Source organism: Myxocyprinus asiaticus, chromosome 2 (assembly GCF_019703515.2).
Source record: "Myxocyprinus asiaticus isolate MX2 ecotype Aquarium Trade chromosome 2, UBuf_Myxa_2, whole genome shotgun sequence".
Taxonomy (NCBI): Eukaryota; Metazoa; Chordata; class Actinopteri; order Cypriniformes; family Catostomidae; genus Myxocyprinus; species Myxocyprinus asiaticus.
The window spans coordinates 40,576,862-40,598,185 of NC_059345.1; the positions used below are offsets into that span (position 1 = coordinate 40,576,862).

Genomic DNA, 21,324 nt, shown 5'->3' on the forward strand with positions numbered 1-21,324 from the left:
ATGTGTTTTACCTGTTTAAATTATTAAACATCTGACATCGTGAGTCTGTGGTTTTAAAGACTGATTTCAGTGTTTCACATCAATAGTGCCAGAGATTTCTTGGACATGTGTTTTAGAGTCGTGCGTGCCCCGTTTCTTAGCCATGAGGGATATGTTCATTTTAACAGTTGCTGAGCCAACTGCGTGTTAAATTGAGAATTTAAAAATTATTTGAAAATTAATTCGATAAGATTATTTGACAGGCAATTTATCGAGTGTGAAACCCCCTAAACGAAAGCACTTACGTATTAGACCTTTTTGACAGGTTTTTGACGGGAATGAAAATGAGGCTGTGTGGGACAGACTTAAAGAAATATACCGGGTTCAATACAAGTTAAGCTCAATCGACAGCATTTGTGGCATAATATTGATTACCACAAATATTTATTTCAACTCGTCCCTCCTTTTCTTTAAAAAAAAGCAAACATTTGTGTTCCAGTAAGGCACTTACAATGGAAGTGAATGGGGGCCAATCTGTAAACATTAAAATACTCACTGTTTCAAAAGTATAACCACAAAACTTCATGGACATGATTTTTGTGTGATAAAATTGCTTACTAACCTTTTTCTGTGTAAAGTTATAGCCAATGTTACAACTTCATTGCTGTAATGATGTAATATCAACAAAACCTAAAACCCTAAAATAACTGTAAAAATAAAGATTTAAACAACTTTTCAACTCAAATAATACATGAGTTTTAACAGAAGAATTAATGAAAGTAATTTTATGAAATTATAAGCTTCACATTTCTGCCTTTAAACCCTCCAAAAATTGGTCCCATTCACTTCCATTGTAAGTGCCTCATTGTAACCTTGATTTTTATTTTTTTAAAGAATTATTTAATATAAAAAATTATTTTTGTGGTAATCAGCATTATGGCCATTGCTGACAAATGCTGTCGATTAAACTTAACTTGTATTAAACCCGGAATATTCTTTTAAAGTCTCCTCAATGGGTTGTAGCCTACAGTTGTTTTAAGTGATGTTAACCGTTTAGCTGACAAAACAGTGAAGAAAAAAAATCTATCCAAACATTTTACAGTAGACAAAAACTCCAGAAAATAATACAGTGCATGCTACTAAAGACTTTCCCTCACAGCCTCGCTTTTAGTCATAAATTAAATATGGTGCTGCTCTGAATAAGGTCTATTTTATATTTAAACCTACATTCATATTTTGAATATTCCACTTTAATTCAGACTAATTAAAGGTGCTGTAGTCTACCTGATTTATTAAATGATAAGCAGAAAATGTCCCTATTTCCTGAAGATATCAATGAAATAGGTGCAGTAAAATATTACACCTGTCTCTGACAATGCTAGTCTCTGTAAACAGAAAAATTGGCCACGGTCAGTTGGACAGTTGTCAAATGAAAGTTTGAGAACTCTATTTGGAACCGTTGCTTTTTGCCACGAGAAGTCCTAGAACTGTTAAAAGTCACTTACAGCACCTTTAATTCATGTATTCTCACCATGACTTGGGATTTAAAGAATAACAAACTCATACATTGCTGGTATCTGCATTTTGCAAACACCTTGTTTTCTGTAATGTTATGCATTTAACCTCATGGCAGGGCCGTAGCAAAGATTTCTGGGCCCCCTGACTGTATATTGCTCTGGGCCCTTTACCTATTAAAAAATACAGTTTTGAATTTGTTGTGGCCCCCCCTGGACCTTTGGGCCCTAGAATCATTACCACCTTTCACCCCGGCCCTACCTCATGGCATTGCATTTAGCGCAGGTTTTTCTGTGCGCTCACTGAATGCATCGCTTCAGCTCTCCTACCTGCTCCGTCTGGGAAGCGGGATCCCATTTCTCCAGCATTATCCTGCTGCTCTCGCTGCAGGGACACACAGAGAACAACGAGGTGTTTGTTCCTCACACACAGGTAATCAGCACTTGTGTTAGACAGAAAAGCCAGAGACTCACAGGCGTTTCAAGTGAGCTCTGTCAGCCTGTTTCACAACTATTACAGACCCGAAGACCTCTCCTTAAACTACATGTCATTGCACCAAACATGTGTAAAATTAGGTCTTGAAAATTAAGTCAAAACCTTAAAGGCCCTCAAAATGAGCATGTAGGCTTGCGTATTAAAATATTCAGTTTTTTAAAACAAATAAATACATAAAGCAAAAAATAAATAAAATATGCATATTGGATAAAAGAAATGTAAATATTAAAACTCACTTTTCAAAATCATGCTGGTTCGTTAAATTCAGTCTTTCAGTGCCCCACGTGATATGTGCTGAAAAGAAACAAATAAGTATTTTTCTACATTCATGATTCATCAAGTTTAATTGACAAATAATTTAGTTGTTCACACTTTTGGAAATAATTCTGTTTTCATGCATGTAGGCAAATTACGTTAAAATTCAAATAGACAATGCATTATTGGCTAATGACTTTACAAGCATATTAGGTAGAACTACACATACATATATATAAAAGCATTCTTACACAATGAAATTATATAGAAAATTAACTTACTCTCATTCTTCCTTAAAATAAAACTATTCAGAGAAGAAATGATGAGTTCATCCCCATGTTACTCACCTTGATATATTAAAATAAAGAATAATAAATAGATGAAAAAAAGTTTCTTTCCGGGAGTTAAAACAGGATCCATTCGTGACTCATGCGAATCACTTGTTATGGAATAATATTCTCCCCTCACTGTCTTACACCAATGGGCACTACCGACGCATATTCGCGTTTGACTCCTGTTTGCTCCTCGCGCTCTCGCTTCTTTGTGTCAGCGCGCATCTCCAGGTGCTGAAGATAACAGCCTGACTGTAGCCGCTCCGCTCGCCTGCATTAGCATAATATATGCATATGAACGTCACTACACATACTACCGGAGCTTTAAAGAGATGAAGGGAGGCTTGTTTAAAAAATGCAGCAAAAGAAAGTCCAAAGAAAGTTGATATTTCTTTTAGTGTTCAAGTTAAAGTTACTTTGAAAATTAATTTCGATTCTATGTGTATGATGATCTAGTGATGCCTCTAGTCTAAGCAATAGTTAATAAAGGCGTTAAAGGGATAGTTCACCCAAAAATAAAAATTCTCTCATCATGTACTCACCCTCATGCCATCCCAGATGTGTATGAATTTCTTTCTTCTGGAGAACACAAATGAAGATTTTTAGAAGAATATTTCAGCTCTGTAGGTCCATACAATGCAACTGAATGGGTGCCAAAATGTTGACGCTCCAAAAGGCAGCATAACAGTAATCCATAAAACTCCAGTGGTTAAATCCATATCTTCAGAAACTATATGATAAGTGTGGCTGAGAAACAGATCAATATTAAAGTCAATTTTTGCTAGAAATTCTTCTCCCTGCCCAGTAGGGGGCAATATGCATGAAGAATGTGAATCACCAAAAATACAAGAAGAAGAATGTGAAAGTTAAAGTGGAGATTGAATGAGCAGGGAGGAGAATTTATAGTAAAAATGGACTTAAATATTGATCATCTTAATCATTTAAGCATCTTAATCAGAGGCTACACCCCTTGTAGTCATCACTATTCAACAACAGTCAGATTTATGTTGCTATGACAAAACACATCTGTGTACATTGTAAAAGTACACAGAGACAGTTCTGATGCTACATTTTATTTCCTCTGTATATCTCCCATATTTAGAAAAAGTCATATTAGAAAAAAAAAAAAAAAGAAAAAGAACTAACTATTTTGTATGTGTGTGTAAACTTCAAACCAATGAGATTACACAAACATTACTAGCTAAACAAAAGTGCATGTTATATTGATGGGAATTTCACCAAACACTCTTACATCTTCGGGTCTTTGGAGACCCGGCACTTACATCTATCGCAAATGGATCTACAAACTACCCAGATAGTGTCAAGTTTTCAAACTACGTTCAAGAAAATTTGAAAATAATAGAATAAGATATATTTTGATATATTCTGATGTTTTATTTTTCATATATCAAAGAGAAAATGCAACAAATCGGGATTCATTACTTTCACACTGAAATTTCATGAGATGCAACAGGCTGTCAAAAACACATTGAGCTACACATAACACATGATAAGTTACACATAAGTACTTTCTCAGGCACTTATTGAGTCCAAATAGATGCACAACCTACATAATTTCAGTAGTACACACAAATGACAGCAGTCATATCATACTGTTCATGTGTTGTACTTGCTATAAGTTTACTTCAGTGTTGTTTCTTCATAAAATAGCATGTCAAATGTAAATCAATTCAATCACTTAAACAACAGCGCCACCTTGAGTAAGAAATAACATATAACAAATACATTATAATATAATGTACACGCATATGTAATACTGATTCATCAGATAAATCAATGTTACTTCATTGTTGCACAGAAAATCAACATGATATAGTATTTATTTGTATGAATATAGTACTAATTCCTCTTCTAATAAACAAATAAATAGATATCCTGGGATAGTAAACTTGTATAGATATGAAACGATCATAAAAATATAATTTATGGAAGTGTAAAAAATTAAAATAAAAACCTGACACTATTACATACCTAGGGTCTCTCTCTCTCTCTTATTTATTTTTGCAATTTTGGCCATTTTTTGGTGTTACACTCTTAACAAGAGAGAGAGATTGAGGAATACTAAAGAGGTGTGGGCACAACTCCAAAAAAAATAAAAAAAAATAAAATGGATGCGGTACAGGGAGTGGAATGAGGTCCCGGGTCATGAAAGACCTGGGGTATGCGATTAAGGGTTAAAAGAGAATTTGAATTATAAGTAGCAACCTTAGCCATCTGATCTTTTCATGGCACCATATGTTCATACACTATATAAGAATTCAGTAGCTGTTTGTGGCTATTGTATAGTGATATACTGTCCAAAGTCCAGAATATATTGTAATGTGCTAATGGTGTGTTGGCACATATATACAAGTGTTGACAGATGTGAAATGGGGTGCTCTTCAGTATTAAATCTGGTGCTGTAAAATAAAATGAGCAAATTTAATCTCAATAGGTTTGGGAGATTTTGCAGAAGTTAGGAGGAGTTGCATTGCAGTTTAACATGAGTGCATATCTATCAAAGGACGGGGGAAAAAAATTAAACTGAATTGAAAAATGTGATTTTATTGCACATTTATTCAAGGAATTTCAAATACAATGTTAATTATGATGATATTGGATTGTAATTCAAGGATACATTTTTGTCCTTTCATGTGATGCATCCATTACTGCATAATGCGGGGTTGGTTAAATAAGAGTATATCACACAGATATACCATACTTCATTGCTTTGTACTGATCTACAGTAGAACACCTTTACATGCAAGCTGCTCTTCAGATAACAATTTAAAAAACAATTTAAAAAAAAGTATTCGCTGAAGTGGGGAAAAAAAAAAAGAGATCAACATGTTGTGTAACTCACTTATTATATAAAGAAGAGCAATCTGACAGTAACATAAGATATTTGAAAGGTCTATGGTATTTGCAAAACTAAGATTTGCTGGCCTATATGTGATTGAATTCTTCTCCAATATGTAAGGAGGTAAATTAAATGCCCATGGTTTGTTGTTAAATGCCATCTCTCATAAAATGTACACACTGCACTCAAACAACCCTTTTTTAACATCTTCATGGTCTATACGGCTGTGGGCGCCCTCCGGTGGAAAGCAGAAAGCAAAAAACAGCAGCGTTGGTGGCAAACTTGATGTATCCAAAGGATGGCACACCATATGTCTCATAGAGAAATCCTCCAATGGTTGGGCCCACTGTTCTCAAAAGAGATTGCGCTGAAGCACATAGACCCAGCATCGTTCCTGAACACACCACACAAACATGACACACAGGGCTTGATTGTTTTATTTGTATTGTTTTTTTTGTTTTTTTGGTGCTTTATGTGTGCCTACAACCAACTTATGGTTAGTGACAATAGCCTGTTTTGTTGCAAAATCTATTTTAAATAAAACAAATGTTTATATAAAAAACCATTAAAAAAAAAAATCAAATAATATTAGAATAAAAACAATTTTACAACAATTTTTATCATCATAATATGGTGAGGTTCCACATGTGCATTTTTTGTAAATGCCTCTTAATTTTTAAGAGTCCTTATGGAATGACAGTGGTGTTATGCTGATTTTTTTTTAAAACAGAAAAATCCTTAAAAAAAAATTGCAGAATTATTTTATTTTTAAATCAGTGCTAACATTTTTGTTTTGTAATACCCAATACCTCCATCCTGAATTCAATTTAATCAGCAAATTTGTCAGTGATGTTACTATGTAGAGTAGTTCTTATTTTTAAATCCTGAATAATTTAGTGTGGCCATAAAATGAGCAGGAAATATATTATTGTACTATTTGTAATTATTTGCATCTTGATGTTTTGTAAGACCATTGTAGTATATTGTGCAACAGGTCAAATTTGTGAAGCCATGTATTTGTGCTAGTTGCAGAGGGCGTGCAACACATTGGATTACCTGTGTCAGATGGAGAGACGCTCTTGGTCAACATGCTATCTGTGATGACATTGAAGACACTGAGAGAAAACATCATCGGTATCACGATGAAACAAAACTGAAACACATTAGTCATCATAGCCTAAAAAACACACACAAACACACATATATTAAAGGGGCATGGTCACAATTGTTATGCAAATACTTATTTAAATAATAATGATTGAAATTGATGGTTTTGTTGAAATTGATCTGTTTACCAGTCCAAGGCCAACTAGACTGGAGATCCCAACAGAAAGCAGCAGTAAAGAAAACTCTGAAAATCTAGATGTTAGACGTCCGATTACAGCACCTTGGATCACCTTGATCAGTGAGAGATTAGCGTGACTTTTATTATTAGAGCAAATCTCCTCAGCACAGCAATATGTTTGTTAAACCAGAACAATCTGGGAATTATGACTAAGTAGAAAGTATACATGTGTTTATACCATTTGCACTATGCCAAAGTAGGCCATAAGATAGCCATTCTGCTCTGCCTGAAGTTGGAAGAAGTTCATGGCAATGATGGAGAACATAACTTGAAATATACCTGAAACACAATAGAAATAGACAAATTGACATAGACCAAACAAACACACACAGACACATTTTAGTTTCGATATGTGAAATATCCAACAGAATATCCATGTTCACCTGATGGTAATCCAGAGATAATCTTCACTGTAAAAGTCTTGGAAACACCTGGAAACTTCATCAATCTGGTGATCTCCCCCAGATTAAACACGGATTTAGACGACCCCCTCTCTAAACACACACACACACAGTAATACTATATAAATACAGTATTTACATACAGTAAAGCCAGAAATTCTAAGTGTTTTCCTCCTTTGTCTGGTGTATCTTGTGTATTTGTATGTCATACTGTCGCTCTCCCACGTAGCGTGTATTTTGGTCTGTTTAGGGATGAAGTTCAACACCAACAGCAAAGAAACAAAGCTTCCCACAGCTGCAAAAGATGCTGCAAACTTTTCCCTACACAACACACATATTCATAATGCAATTTATGTTGTGCTGTGCTGGATCGGTGCTATCTTCCTCTAAACTTTCCCTGATAATGACATGATTAGATTTGCTCAGAATGTTTTCCACACTGAATGGTGCCATGGTTAAGTTTTGCATCAGTGAGATCAGTCATCTATAATATAACCTAGAAAACATTAGCAAATATTGTAATTTAATCTCATATACACATTAACAAATATGGTAATTTGAGATGGCATGCTGCATGTGTGTGGTGTAGCGTGTCCTACCCGAAGCGTGTGCTGAGGGTCCCACCTAAAGATGATCCTGCGATCATACCAATGCCAAAACAGAGGCCGAGTTTCCCAAGAGCATCTGCCCGCTTTTCACTCTCTGACAGATCTGCTACCACCATTTGAGCTCCTACACATACAAATGTACTCAAGTTTAGAATGAGTGTGTTGATCTGTACATGTATATACACTCACTGAGCACTTTATTAGGAACACCTGTACACCTACGTATTCATGCGATTATCTAATCAGCCAATCATGTGGCAGCAGTACAGTGCACAAAATCATGCAGATACGGGTCAGGAGCTTCAGTTAATGTTCACATCAACCATTAGAATGGGGAAAAAATGTGATCTCAGTAGCCGCTTTTCCACTATCGGGCCAGTGCGAGCCAGGGCTATCAACTGGCCTGTCGGGGCCAACAGCCTCGGATTTCAAGCCTGAAGACCAAAATCGATCTGCGTTCCCACCGTCGGCTCAATAACTCCGCAACGTTGCCACAAAACCCACCCTTTACGCGCCACTGCGATGCCAACATTACACACCCTGCCCATTTCACAAGCAAGAGGGAAGCTCAAACTGAGGTATCATGTTATCTAGTTATGTAGAATATCGAGTTTATATCGAATGTAAACAGCAAGATAAGAAAGCATTGACAACTCACCGACTGTAACTGCCATGGTTTCCAGAGTGGTCTCTCCACTAACAGTGGGACGATGTCCCAGCACACTCTCAATGAAAGTTCACCGGACCATGGAAAGTCATTTCTTTGGGCACCGCTTTGTCCATTGGGCGTTTTAATGGATTTGTACTGCGCTTGCTTTTTTTTTTTTTTTCCGAACCTGTACCGTTGTGCCTTGGATACAAAACCTGGGAAGTTTGGCCCATGGGTAATCGGCAGACCAAAGGTCATTTGCCCCAAGAAAGCCCCGAGGAGGCACGATGAAGCCCCGGAAGTGACAGTGTGAATGCAACTTGCCCTGGCACGCACTAGCACACCCTCATTTGGCCCAATAGTGAAAACACGGCTAATTATTTCGACCATGGCATGATTGTTGGTGCCAGATGGGCTGGTTTGAGTATTTCTTTAACTGATGATCTCCTGGGATTTTCATGCACAACAGTCTCTATAGTTTACTCAGAAAGGTGCCAAAAAAAAAAAAACATCCAGTGAGTGGCAGTTCTGGGATGGAAATGCCTTGTTGATGAGAAAGGTCAACAGAGAATGGCCAGACTGGTTCGAGCTGACAGAAAGGCTACGGTAACTCAGATAACCACTCTGTACAATTGTAGTGAGCTGAATAGCATCTCAGAATGCACGTCGAACATTGAGGCGGATGGGCTACAACAGCAGAAGACCACATAAATGGTCTTCTGCTGTTGAAATACAGTATTCCTAATAAAGTGCTTAGTGAGTGTATTATGTGTAAACAATTGTTACCTGGTAGTACGTGCATGAACACAGCAGGTAGCTTGTGTATAAAAAGCATAAAAGTGCTGTCTGCCATTGTCAATAGTATGAAATAAACCACTGATGCCAAGCAGGATGTAGAGAGAGCTGCACGTGCTCCGAACACATCTGCAAACCTGAAAACAGATGACACATATCACAAGAATGTATAAAAATAAAGAAAATTAAAACTACATAAAATAGTCATTTCTAAATTTGTTAAGCACACAAAATCACATATATATCCTACTGTGTTTACATTTACATCACACAGAGATTAGTATTGTACTATATTATTTAAAGCAATATCAGCATCAAAGGCTATTTTTATGGCAAGAACAAGGTTGAATAAATCAATAAAGCAAATAAAAAAATATAGTAGTAAATAAGTAAATATAGTTAAAGTGTCTGATCTTTTACCTTCCATAAATAGGGCCTCCAAGCAGCTGAATCACTCCAACTGTGGTCTGCAGATACCCGAACCAAATAGTGTCGAACCCGAGTCTCCTCGCCAAATACTGCTCCACAGAGCAAAAAAAATCATCAATACAACCCATCCATTTAAACTCTCCCTCTCTTTCTCTTAACATCTGAATGGGTTGAACACTTAACACTAGAAAAGGACTAACATTATGGCCAGCTTTACGCTAAAGAGAGACAAAATAGTGTGCTTTTTATTGCCTGCTTCTAAATGTGTTAACAATATAAACAAAAAGAAGCAAGTCCAAAGAAACATGACGAACCGGCGTTATGGAGAACTGCAGGAAGAGCCAGGTGATGTCCAGAGCTGCGATGAGGTAGGTGATGTAAATCACCTTCTGCTTCGTTGCGGGATCCATGATTCAAATCACTTCATTAGATCTTAATTAGATGTAATCCGGATTCTCATTCATTCCCCTCGCTCTCGCCCTTTCAGTAAAATAAGATCATCCGCTCAAATGTTTCTGGGTTCTTACAACTTACCCATGTTGAACGGCTGCAACCCACTAGGTGGATGTGACAGTCAGAGCCGTGTATAGGTGACAAAGCATTATTTCATCATGTGAGGGAAAGGTGAAACCCGGTAACCCGTGCTAAAATGAACTTCGATCCAATCCTCCTTTCAACAGGTTGTAGGACTTTGAACAGTTCTCGATTTAATCTCTGATCTCTACTTACTCCGATGGGGCAAAAAAAGGGGGATTTATAATGCTTCAAAAGTATTCTCTTATTATCGTTTCATCTGCGAACAAGACCTGCCGACAGTCTGAGGATATTTACCTTCATGTTCTGTATCACTACTGTGTCCGATTATACATGTGCCGACAAATATACCCACGGAAGAGGTTTGGGTAATTTTAAATGCAACTGTAAATAGGATATACGGTGAAATTGTGTCGTATAAAGTGTCAAAACAAAACCATTAAAAACAAAATCCTCGCCATTTTTGTTGAGGAAATCCCTGTTTTCCTCCCTCTGTGTCGTGAACATGATGGAGGCGTGACTATATGCGCTCAAATAAACACACTGTATCAGTGAATATCGATACAGATTTGACTGTGTCTTGAAATAGTGCTGTCAAGTTGGTTTTATGTTTGACATTCGTTTAAAATTCGTAATAAAACCTCTTTATTTAACTCCTTGTATTGTTCACATTAAAAAGCCCAAACTACAGAGATATAGGCCAACATAAACAGATGTCCTTAGCTTAGCATACCACAAGGCTTACATTTCAAAACGGGTATTTTTTTTTTCATGTAAAATGTATTAGCTCTATAAATCTATTTAACTATTTTAAGTTGTGACATCACACCAGTTTTAAAATATTCAGGAAAACACCCCTTTTATGACACAAGACTCGATTTGGCATATATATGGGACATTTTCTCAACCAACTCCTTGAGGTATCACTCTGGGATGCTGGCACAATTATATTTTTGTCTACAAAACTAATTTCAAACATTTAAGCATACACCTTCAGATCAAAAGATTTTTAAGATCATAAGAAACATTTCAGTCAAGTGTTTCAACACTTTTGACCGGTAGTGTGTGTGTATTTATGTAGAAATCTAAACGTAAATTTTATTCTTATTATATTAAACTGAATAAGTGTTTGATTCAAAGATGTCAAACAAACTGCAAAAAACTCAGAAAAATATAACATATGCCTTCTTTTTGGGAGTTTCAACTTGATATTTTTATATAGAACTTTTTATCCATATAAATATATTAAACCATTTGACCTAAAGATGTCAAACCAACTTCAAAAAAACTCCCAACATAGCACAAATCTTCCTTTTGGGAGTATAAACTTTTTATTTATTTATTTTTTTTATAAATTTCTTATTAAAATATTATTTTACATAATATATATTTTTCAGAATATTATTCCCTACATAGCACAAGCCTTCTTTTGGGGAGTTTAAACATGGTATTTATTATATATAATTTTTAAATAGAATATTATTTTATATTATATATTTAAAAAAATATTTTGGTGTCTTGTGTACATTTTCATTAGTGCCAAGAGTGATTATAACTACAAACATAAAACCAACTTTTCCACACTCCTTGAAATGCATTATTTCTTTAGCACAATATAACATTTCAATTAATATATCTTTTCCTCACAATATAGCAGGTTTTTCTTTAGCTTTTTACAGGTTTTGGTGCACGCAGGCACACACAAACACACACAAAATCACAACAGTACTGTAAAATAAAGTGCAGCATTTTAATCATATAATACAGAGTTTATCTGTATGGTTCATTACAGTGACCAGCAGAGTATCAATAAACATAATAAAACAAATCTGTGCAGAAAACTGCAGAATATATAAAAAGACAAACAAGCAAAAGACCCCTGAAACAACACTGTGGGAAAAATTGTTTGAAAATTCAGTCTGAACAAAGTACTGTATATTTATGTACAAATATAACAGTTTAAGTAAACAAACACAGTACAGAGAAACTTTTTTTTTTTTTTTTTTAAATAAATTACTAGTAAGCATATACTGAACATTCATTTGCTTGTTTCTAAAAGGTAAAAAAAAAACACTATTTGCATACAATGGAGTTAAGATAACCTTTATTGTCCTGCAGAGTGAAGCGACTGGGTGTATTATACAGTGGGGGTCAAGTTAAGGTGGCATAGGTGCCAGCAGAATATGGGAAGGGTTTATAAGGCCGTAAATTGACAGGTGGGTTTATTATAGTGAATGGATGAATATAACTTTCAAGTCTAATCAGGAAATCATATCTGTTATAACCCATTCTGATACTTGCCCTTCTTAGACGAGCCTACCTCTTTTAGAGCCAGGCTTTGACTCCTTAAATAAATAAGACCTCAGCAACTAACTGTAAAAGGAGATGTACCTATCTAATACAAAAAAGGAATCAAAAGAGTTATAGCGTAACAGTAATAAAAAAACAGGTTTCAGCATTGGCAGGACCATTAGAGAGAAAGACTGTTTTCATTCAGTCGTGTTTTCCTCATCAGGATAAATTGCTTATAGATATTGCACATCATTATGATTACACAAAGTCACGGGAAAACAACATGACAGATGAGGAAATGCCTGTCATATTACAATAAAAAAAAAACATTACCAACCTATTCTGTGTAAAACAGCACTGAAACTGCATTTATGAACTTTATAAACAAGCTTCTTAATCAATAAATATATATATATTTCTTTTTTTTAATAAGTTTCCAATTTAAAAATGAAACCGCAAGAAATGTTTAATTTACAGCAGTGCAGCATAATGACCAGGATAGACAATTAGGCCTTATGGTAGCCATTTTGGGATTTTTTCAAGGGTTCAAAGTTCTCATAAATAGTGAGTGCAGCTGTGTTCTGGTAGATCAAGTCTACATTGTTGCCAGTCCGAGACCTAATGATGTCCATGGTGCACTGGTTAAGAAACACATATTGATCCTGCAAAAGTAGAGAATGTAAAGTCCCGTATTGTTAAGACACCAAGAAGCTGATAATGGCTTACAAAACACAACTAAAGTTATCACATTTAGAGATTACGATTTGCTGTATGTTAAGACTTCAGAAAATTGTGAAACCGTTCAAGCCCCAAGCGGAAAAATAGCAGCCTATAACATACAACAAAATCACCCTCACATACAGTTATCTATTGAGGTTCAAGTGACAAATTCAGTTCCAATGCCTATTTTGTACATTCTATATTTCTAGTCATGCATCTCATTTCACCTGTACCCTAGTATCTGTGTCTGTAGAGCAAACACCAATATTTTGTTAATTAATGTACCTCGGTCTGCACCATGAGTGGTCTGTGCATGCGTAAATCATGGATGATCCCGTAAACATCCACTACACCATCACGCTCTATCTGAAAGATTAAGCGATCAATGGCGATAAAGGTTCCTGTCCGGCCCACGCCTGCACTGTATTATGAGAACAAAAAAATAGTGTGAAAATTCAAATTTTGTTTGTAGTTGTTTAAAAAAAAAAAAAAAAAAAAAAAAAAAAAAATTAAGAAGTATATCTGAAATATAGTTAGCTTCTATAAAGTATATTCAAGTTTTCAGAAACTACTCAAGTACCTGCAGTGCACAAGTGTGGGTGAATGCCGCGAGTACTGATCCATGTGTTCTCGGACCAGGTGTCTGAAGCTGATGAGAAGCTCAGTGGTCTCAGGAACTCCATGGTCTGGCCATGCAGTGAAATGGAAGTGACGAACTGATCGAGTCTCTGCGGTTTTCAACTGTGAGGACAGGATGAATTTACCACATAACAATAGCTGGGTTTCCATCCAACTATTTTTATGTGCATTTTGAAATTGCGCATAAGAAATCCTGAATGGAAACGCTTGATATGCGAATAAACTCTCAAAAATGTCACGAGCTAGATGGAGGTGGATTTTCTAGAGTTTCACATTGGTTAAAATGCGCATTAAGGTAATGGAAATAGTTTACTCGCAAAATGATGATGCGTTTTGACCATTCATGCACGTGTTTTGAGTGTGCGACAGCTTGATGTGACTGACCCAACGAAAGGTCAGACCTTGGCACACAATTCTTCGAACATAGCTCTTGACATTCTGAAGTGTTTAATCCACAGCTAGTTGTTAAAAAGGGTCATCACAATCAGCCAGAACAGTTTTTAGTGCGGGCGCTCAGAGGTATACAGTGGATGTTGCCATATGGGCATCGCATCCATTTCAGCCCTCATTATTTCAGATATTACACTTATTCTGTGGCCTCTCCAGGCAGCATTTAATAAAACGAGGTACAATTGCTCCAATCCTGCAATTAAAACTCTCCCCAAAGTAAGGAGTTCATTCAGCTGCTCCATCAGGACAAGGCGGCTCCCTGAAGATAATGCGCATGATGTAGTCATAGTGGATGGAAACAGACAATGATTCGTACTGTATTTTCTTTGGTGGAATTTTTAGAAATCCGCTTAAAAATGCTAAACATTTAGATGGAAACCTAGCTATAGATATTAACACTAACGTAACGTTACATAAAGAAGAAAAACACTAACATGGTGTTTACATCTTTTGAACATTTTGCCCATAATGATCATCGTCATTTTGTTACATTTATTCACATTTCATATACAAAATAAGATGGCCATGTAAAGGCACCAATACAGTATATAAAATAAAAACAAAAATGTGGGATGCAGTTTAATGTTCATGATATTTTGTTTAGTACTGTATTTGGGTTATTTAGTGTTAGTTCACATAGCAACATGGGTCTGTCTGTAATATACAGTACAACAATGTACTGTATGCATATAACTGATTTATTCAACAATACATACAATATGTGTCTGTTTATATACAACACCGATGTACTTACATTTCTCACTTCAAAGTCGCGTATAGTCCAGTCGTCCAATGGGATCTCGGAAGTAGTCATAACTGTCAGATTGTTAAAATGTTTCATCTCTGCTGGCCAGTATTCCTCACATTTTACCTGTGAGGGAAAGAACATTTCAGCATCAATAATTTAGGCTCTTTATTTGTTAAATACCTGAGATGAGCAATGAAATGTAATTTAACAATCATAAATAATGATATCATATACTGCTGAATGAGGATAGGTAATGTTAAATAAATGTAAGATAATGCTGATTACAAGGTTAAACAATGATAACAGTGATAGATATTATACTGTATATGTTCTACTATGCAGTCCTTTTAGTGATATTTTATTCCTAAGCAAATTCCAAAATTGCTGATGCAAGAACACTCTTCCATGTTCATGTCAGACAAGACAAGGATGTGGCAGTATACACTTCATACCAGCTATCATGGACCATGATAGAAAGCGCTCGTGTTTAACAAAAGCTAGACAAAAGCGCAACAAATGAAAGAGAATGCACCTGGAGTGTGTCTTAAAGGGATAGTTCACCCAAAAATGAAAATTCTCATCATTTACTCACACTCATGCCATCCCAGATGTTTATGACTTTATTTCTTCTGCAGAGCACAAATGAAGATTTTTAGAAGAATATCTCAGCTCTGTAGGAGTTACATTTTGTTCTATTCTCGCCCAAAATTTATTGGATTGCTTCAGAAGACATGGATTAAAACACTGGAGTTTTATGGATTACTTTTATGCTGCCTTTATGTGCTTTTTGTAGCTTCAAAGATTTGGTCATCCTTCACTTGCATTGTATGGACCTACAGAGCTGAGATATTCTTCTAGAAATCTTTGTTTGTGTTCTGCAGAAGAAAAAAAGGCATACATCAAGCGCAAACAATTCCAGAACAGCACAGATTGGTACAACTACTGTATGTGTGTTTATAGATAAGGTAATGCATGAATTCATTCTGTACCCGTCCTTGCTCATTGCATTTGGTGAGCATGACAACAGTGTGCACGTTTTTCTCCCAGATCATCCTCCAGAATTCATTGACGGTGCAGGGCAGTGGGCCTTGTGCTGCGATAAACTCCTTCTTGGAAGAGTAACCCTGTAAATATCACAGAATTAGCATGACATCTGTGTAAAGGAGCTAAATGTGACCAGACATATATTTGTAGCTTCCTACCGGCATGTAGCTGGCATTTATGTAGTCATCAAATGGGCTGCCAAGCACAGATAGCTTAACACGAGATGAATCATCTGTCAAGAAGACATAAACCATAATTCGTTTATAAAAATGTGCTAAATGACTAGATGTAGAGTGTTCTGTAAGTTTATAAAGGGGAAAAAATGTTGGTTCTTACATGGCAGCACATTGTTATAACGATTCTTGGCTTTGTTTTCAGGGGCCAGAGCAACAGCCTTTGGCTGATTTATCCCAACCGGCCTTAGATTCTTTAAACACACATATAAATATAAATATAAATATAAATATAAATAGATCAGCACATCAAACAATTCATTGGTCTGGCTCTTTTGTGGCATATGATTTTATTACAATTATCATAGGCTTTATCATGAATAATCATCTGTAGTCTGTAATAATCTGTAAAGCGTTTATTCCTGTATTAATCCTCGTTTTATATGGAATACGTTTATCAGTCACAGGATTGCTTAAATAAAGAAGCCAAAGGTATAATCACCTCAAATTCTTCAGCAAATCCACAGAAGGAATCAGCTCTTTGCCTTTTATAGTAAGCCTCATAATCCTCCACCTTAATTGGATCCCTCCTGTGACACCATTAAATAAGAGACGATAGAAAATATGTATTTAAACCATACAACACACCATAGAACACTGTATTTAAATACTTTACTCAAAACAGCATATAAATATATACAAATACTTTACAGAATAAAGAAAATCATTGCTTAATATGAGACAGAATGTCAAGTTCATACACAGCTCAACATAGTAGTCAATCAAATCATGAATACAAAAAATGAGAGTGAACCGACAGAAAACACAAGAAAGTATGGTTACTTACACTTTGTTTCTGTTAAAAAAAAAAAAAAAAACCAATCTGGAATTATTAAAGGCTTTTATGGATGGATATTTCAAATCTTTTGCTTGGATGTATTATGCTATTTTGAATAGTACACTTACCTAAGGGAGTGGATGGGAACACTAGTAGAATCAGCTTTTCTTTGCTTCCTGTGACATGGAGAGAATAATGCAATTATTATCCTCTGAAAGCAGAGATCATGAAGCATAATATAGCTTAATATCTAGTTCCTACTGCCCATAAATATACAAAAGACTTATAGAACAATCTGTAATCTAGTAATGGCTTCACACTTCAAAGTTTATCCAGTTTATAAATACTATTATGGCACATGCAAACTAAGTTAATCATTCCAACATGTCTAAAGTCTAAATCAAACAACTGATAATCCAAACATCAATAATCATGTGCAAGATCTATACATTTCTCACCGTCTACACACCACAACCCCAATGATGATTACAATAAGAATAGCAGCAAAACAGGCTCCTCCAGCTGCCCCTCCAATTACCACTGAGACAGGGTAGAAAGACCAGAAATTAACTAGTGTTTAAAAACAGAAATACAAATAAAAGTACAGTTGAAGTCGGAAGTTTACATACACCTTAGGCAAATACATTTAAACTCAGTTTTTCACAGTTCCTGACATTTAATCGTAGAAAACATTCCCTGTCTTAGGTCAGTTAGGATCACTACTTTATTTTAAGAATGTGAATTGTCAGAATAATAGTAGAGAGAATGATTTATTTAATCTTTTATTTCTTTCATCACATTCCAAGTGGGTCAGAAGTTTACATACACTTTGTTAGTATTTGGTAGCATTGCCTTTAAATTGTTTAATTTGGGTTAAATGTTTTTAGTAGCCTTCCACAAGCTTCTCACAATAATTTTCTGGAATTTTGGCCCATTCCTCCAGACAGAACTGGTGTAACTGAGTCAGGTTTGCAGGCCTCCTTGCTCGCACACACTTTTTCAGTTCTGCCCACAAACTTTCTATCGGATTGAGGGCAGGGCTTTGTGATGGCCCCTCCAATAACTTGACTTTGTTGTCCTTAAGCCAATTTGCCACAACTTTTGAGGTATGCTTGGGGTCATTGTCCATTTGGAATGGACATTGTCAACTTCCTGGCTGATGTCTTGAGATGCTGCTTTAAAAATATCATAATAATATTCCTTCCTCATGATGCCATCTATTTTGTGAAGTGCACCGGTCCCTCCTGCAGCAAAGCACCCCCACAACATGATACTGCCACCCCCATGCTTCACTGTTGGGATGGTGTTCTTCTGCTTGTGAGCCTCACCCTTTTTCCTCCAAACATAACAATGGTCATTATGGCCAAACAGTTCAATATTTGTTTCATCAGACCAGAGGACATTTCTCCAAAAAGTAATATCTTTGTCCCCATGTGCACTTGCAAACAGTAGTCTGTCTTTTTTTTTTTTTATGGCAGTTTTGGAGCTGTGGCTTCTTACTTGCTGAGCAGCCTTTCAGGTTATGTTGATATAGGACTTGTTTTACTGTGGATATAGATACTTGTCCATCTGTTTCCTCCAGCATCTTCACAAGGTCCTTTGCTGTTGTTCTGGGATTGATTTGCACTTTTCGCACCAAACTACATTCATCTCTAGGAGACAGAATGCATCTCTTTCCTGAGCGGTATGATGGCTGCGTGGACCCATGGTGTTTTATACTTGCATACTATTGTTTGCACAGATGAACGTGGTACCTTCAGGCGTTTGGAAATTGCTCCCAAGGATGAACCAGACTTGTAGAAGTCCACAATTGTTTTTCTGAGTTCTTGGCTGATTTTCCCATGATGTCAAGCAAAGAGGCACTGAGTTTGAAGGTAGGCCTTAAAATACATCCACAGGTACACCTCCAATTCAGTACACCTCCTATCAGAAGCTAATTGTCTAAAGGATTGACATCATTTTCTGGAATTTTCCAAGCTGCTTAAAGGCACAGTTAACTTAGTGAATGTAAACTTCTGACCAACTGGAATTGTGATATAGTCAATTAAAAGTGAAACAATCTGTCTGTAAACAATTGTCATGTCATGCACAAAGTAGATGTCCTAAACGACTTGCCAAAACTATAGTTTGCTAATATTAAATCTGTGGAGTGGTTAAAAAATGAGTTTTAATGACTTTAACCTAAGTATATGTAAACTTCTGACTTCAACTGTATATGGGACTGCTGTTCAAATTGTATCTGATGGACACAAATGTGGGTTTTCTCTTTAATTAAAGATGTACATGAAATACTTGTGATCCTTTGTTTGCCTTTGATGCAAATGTACAGGTACATGCAAATACTATTGATTTAAATGACTGCTTTTGAAATAAATACATAAACATATAAATACATTTCATGGAACATCAGGCAACATCAGCAATGAAAGCTTTGAATATTGAGAGAAGTCTCCCAGTCGTTACCTGGGTTCTCTGGCAGAGTGATGGGGTTTTGATAAAACTGAGATATGGAGTAGTATGAATTAGACACATCCACTAAACCATTCTCCTTACTAAATTCCAGACGAGTGAAAGCAATGACAGCAAAACTGTAACAAAGCCGAACAAATGACAGCGTAATGCAGAAGATGTAAAAACATTACGGCAACACAGTACTGCAGATTATGGTGCTGTGCAGCAAGGCAACATTAGAATAAAGTACAGTTTAGTTTAGTAATGGAAATATGTTAAACTAATGGGTTTTAGTGTATGTAGCAGTTTTATGCATAGTAGAGGACGTAAACTGATTTACCTGTAACTTCCTTTAGCATCAAGTTCTCCATTTGTGTAACCCATCCACTCAGTCTTATCTCCAATGACGATGGTTTGTTCCTCCACATTTCTATGCCCTGTGGCTTTTAAAAAAGCCAGGTAGGTGGTGCACTGCTTTTCTTTCCAGTCCTTATAGGTTTTTAACAAGCACTGATCAAACTGTGAGCTGCTCTTGTCTGAGCAATCTGTAGCAGGCAAAAATCACATTAAAAGGAATGTTTCGGGTTCAAAACAAGTTAAGCTCAATCGACAGCATTTGTTGATAACCACCATGTTGATTTTGTCTTTTAAGTTAATTATTTTTTTTATTTTTTTTTTTATAAAAGTAAATAAAAAAGAAGCAAAAAATGCAGTTACAGTAAGGCACTTACTAAATGGGCCAGTCCAAAATCATTAATATACACACAGTTTCAAAACTATAGCCACATTACTTTAAAATTATTTTAGTGTGACAAAATTGCTTACTAACCAATATTACAGCTTTGTTGTCATGACTGTATTGACGGTAAACCCTGCAATCTGGAAAACACTGCAATTTTGTTAAATCCCTGATTGTATCACACTAAAATCATGTTAATACATACAGTACTGTGCAAAAGTTTTAGGTACTTTTAAAACTGTGTGTATTTTAATGTTAATGTTACTTCCATTAAAAGTGCCTTTTTTTAATAGGCAAATGAGGCCTGAGCCTAATAATTTCTATGATAATCAACATTATGCCACAAATGCTGTCAATTGAGCTTAACGTGTATTGAACCTGGAATACTAATTTAACTGCATAAAAATTCACTTTTGATTGAAATGATGTTCCAAAGAATTCTTGAGAATTATGAAAGAAAAGACATTTAAGTGTCAGGTTTATCAGACATACCAATAGTACCAGAGGAGACAAGGACACCATAATATAACACAGGACCATTTGAGTCATTAAAGACTTCCGGCTGAAGAATAAAAGTAAATTTGTTGTACTGTTTATCAGTCACTGTTGCTGCTGTTTCTATTTTAGGTACAACAGGTCCTACGAACAAAAAAAAACAAGAAATGTGTGATATGTACCTACTTATAAAAACACAAATAGAATTTAAAAAATCATTAATATACATTCATTAATAAACAGTCACATATAAGCAATTATTACTTGTGATGCCAGTCATACAGTGGATCTCCTTCAGTGTGCTTTTCTTTCCACAGCCGAGCGTCCAGAGAGTGGCAGTGTACTGAGTACTGTACTTAAGATTAGAGAAGCTATAGTTGAAGCTGTTGATGTTTACTAAAGAGTCAGAGGAGGATAGCTTGACTTCAAAGCCCAGGTAACCACCAGAAGGAGGCTTCCATGAGAGGGTGAGCATAGGTAAAGTTAAATTAGGACCTGTACAGGCCAAACTTTTCACTGGATCTGCATCTGTACGTAA

The 21,324-nt window shown here is 35.9% G+C and overlaps 3 protein-coding genes across 6 annotated transcripts in view; all 3 read right to left on the reverse strand.

Annotated features, from left to right (window-relative positions):
* Positions 1 to 2,801, reverse strand: part of LOC127449786 (otogelin-like) — a 72,237-nt gene extending 69,436 nt beyond the window's left edge. The window contains 2 exon segments of the mRNA XM_051713336.1: positions 1,824 to 1,878; positions 2,721 to 2,801. Of these exon segments, the coding sequence (XP_051569296.1) occupies positions 1,824 to 1,878; positions 2,721 to 2,801 (136 nt within the window).
* A 1,164-nt stretch (positions 2,802 to 3,965) lies between these two features.
* slc22a18 (solute carrier family 22 member 18) lies at positions 3,966 to 10,698 on the reverse strand. The gene is made up of 10 exons (XM_051649771.1): positions 9,978 to 10,698; positions 9,655 to 9,752; positions 9,226 to 9,371; positions 7,782 to 7,914; positions 7,394 to 7,503; positions 7,165 to 7,275; positions 6,960 to 7,060; positions 6,732 to 6,833; positions 6,493 to 6,613; positions 3,966 to 5,830 (listed from the first exon to the last, which is right to left on the reverse strand). The coding sequence occupies exons 1-10, from the start codon at positions 10,071 to 10,073 to the stop codon at positions 5,646 to 5,648; spliced, it is 1,203 nt and encodes a 400-aa protein (XP_051505731.1). The 5' UTR covers positions 10,074 to 10,698; the 3' UTR covers positions 3,966 to 5,645.
* A 1,720-nt stretch (positions 10,699 to 12,418) lies between these two features.
* ptprja (protein tyrosine phosphatase receptor type Ja) overlaps positions 12,419 to 21,324 on the reverse strand; it is a 47,526-nt gene continuing 38,620 nt past the window's right edge. For 2 of the 4 annotated variants that reach the window (XR_007899607.1, XR_007899606.1), the window contains exons 17-23: positions 21,051 to 21,314; positions 20,784 to 20,930; positions 19,893 to 20,097; positions 19,565 to 19,689; positions 17,560 to 17,671; positions 16,766 to 17,277; positions 16,427 to 16,517 (exon numbers count right to left, since the gene is read on the reverse strand). Coding sequence is in view for 1 of the 4 variants with exons in the window: in XM_051722268.1 (XP_051578228.1) it covers positions 12,996 to 13,151; positions 13,495 to 13,630; positions 13,790 to 13,950; positions 15,053 to 15,169; positions 16,036 to 16,170; positions 16,249 to 16,322; positions 16,427 to 16,517; positions 16,766 to 16,853; positions 17,111 to 17,119; positions 17,230 to 17,277; positions 17,560 to 17,641; positions 19,565 to 19,689; positions 19,893 to 20,097; positions 20,784 to 20,930; positions 21,051 to 21,314 (1,838 nt within the window). In the remaining 3 variants the exon portion in view is untranslated. Of the gene's footprint in view, positions 13,152 to 13,494; positions 13,631 to 13,789; positions 13,951 to 15,052; positions 15,170 to 16,035; positions 16,171 to 16,248; positions 16,323 to 16,426; positions 16,518 to 16,765; positions 17,278 to 17,559; positions 17,672 to 19,564; positions 19,690 to 19,892; positions 20,098 to 20,783; positions 20,931 to 21,050; positions 21,315 to 21,324 lie in introns of those variants that run through there. The other 2 variants (XM_051722268.1, XR_007899608.1) reach the window with 2 other exon arrangements.

Coding starts and splice junctions, on each gene's coding strand:
- slc22a18 (XM_051649771.1), bottom strand. CDS start 10,073: ATGGATCCCGCAACGAAGCAGAAGGTGATTTACATCACCTACCTCATC. Junction 9,372..9,654: donor GGAGGCCCTATTTATGGAAG/GTAAAAGATCAG, acceptor ATCTGTTTTCAG/GTTTGCAGATGTGTTCGGAG. Junction 7,276..7,393: donor CGCTACGTGGGAGAGCGACA/GTATGACATACA, acceptor GTGTGTGTTTAG/AGAGGGGGTCGTCTAAATCC.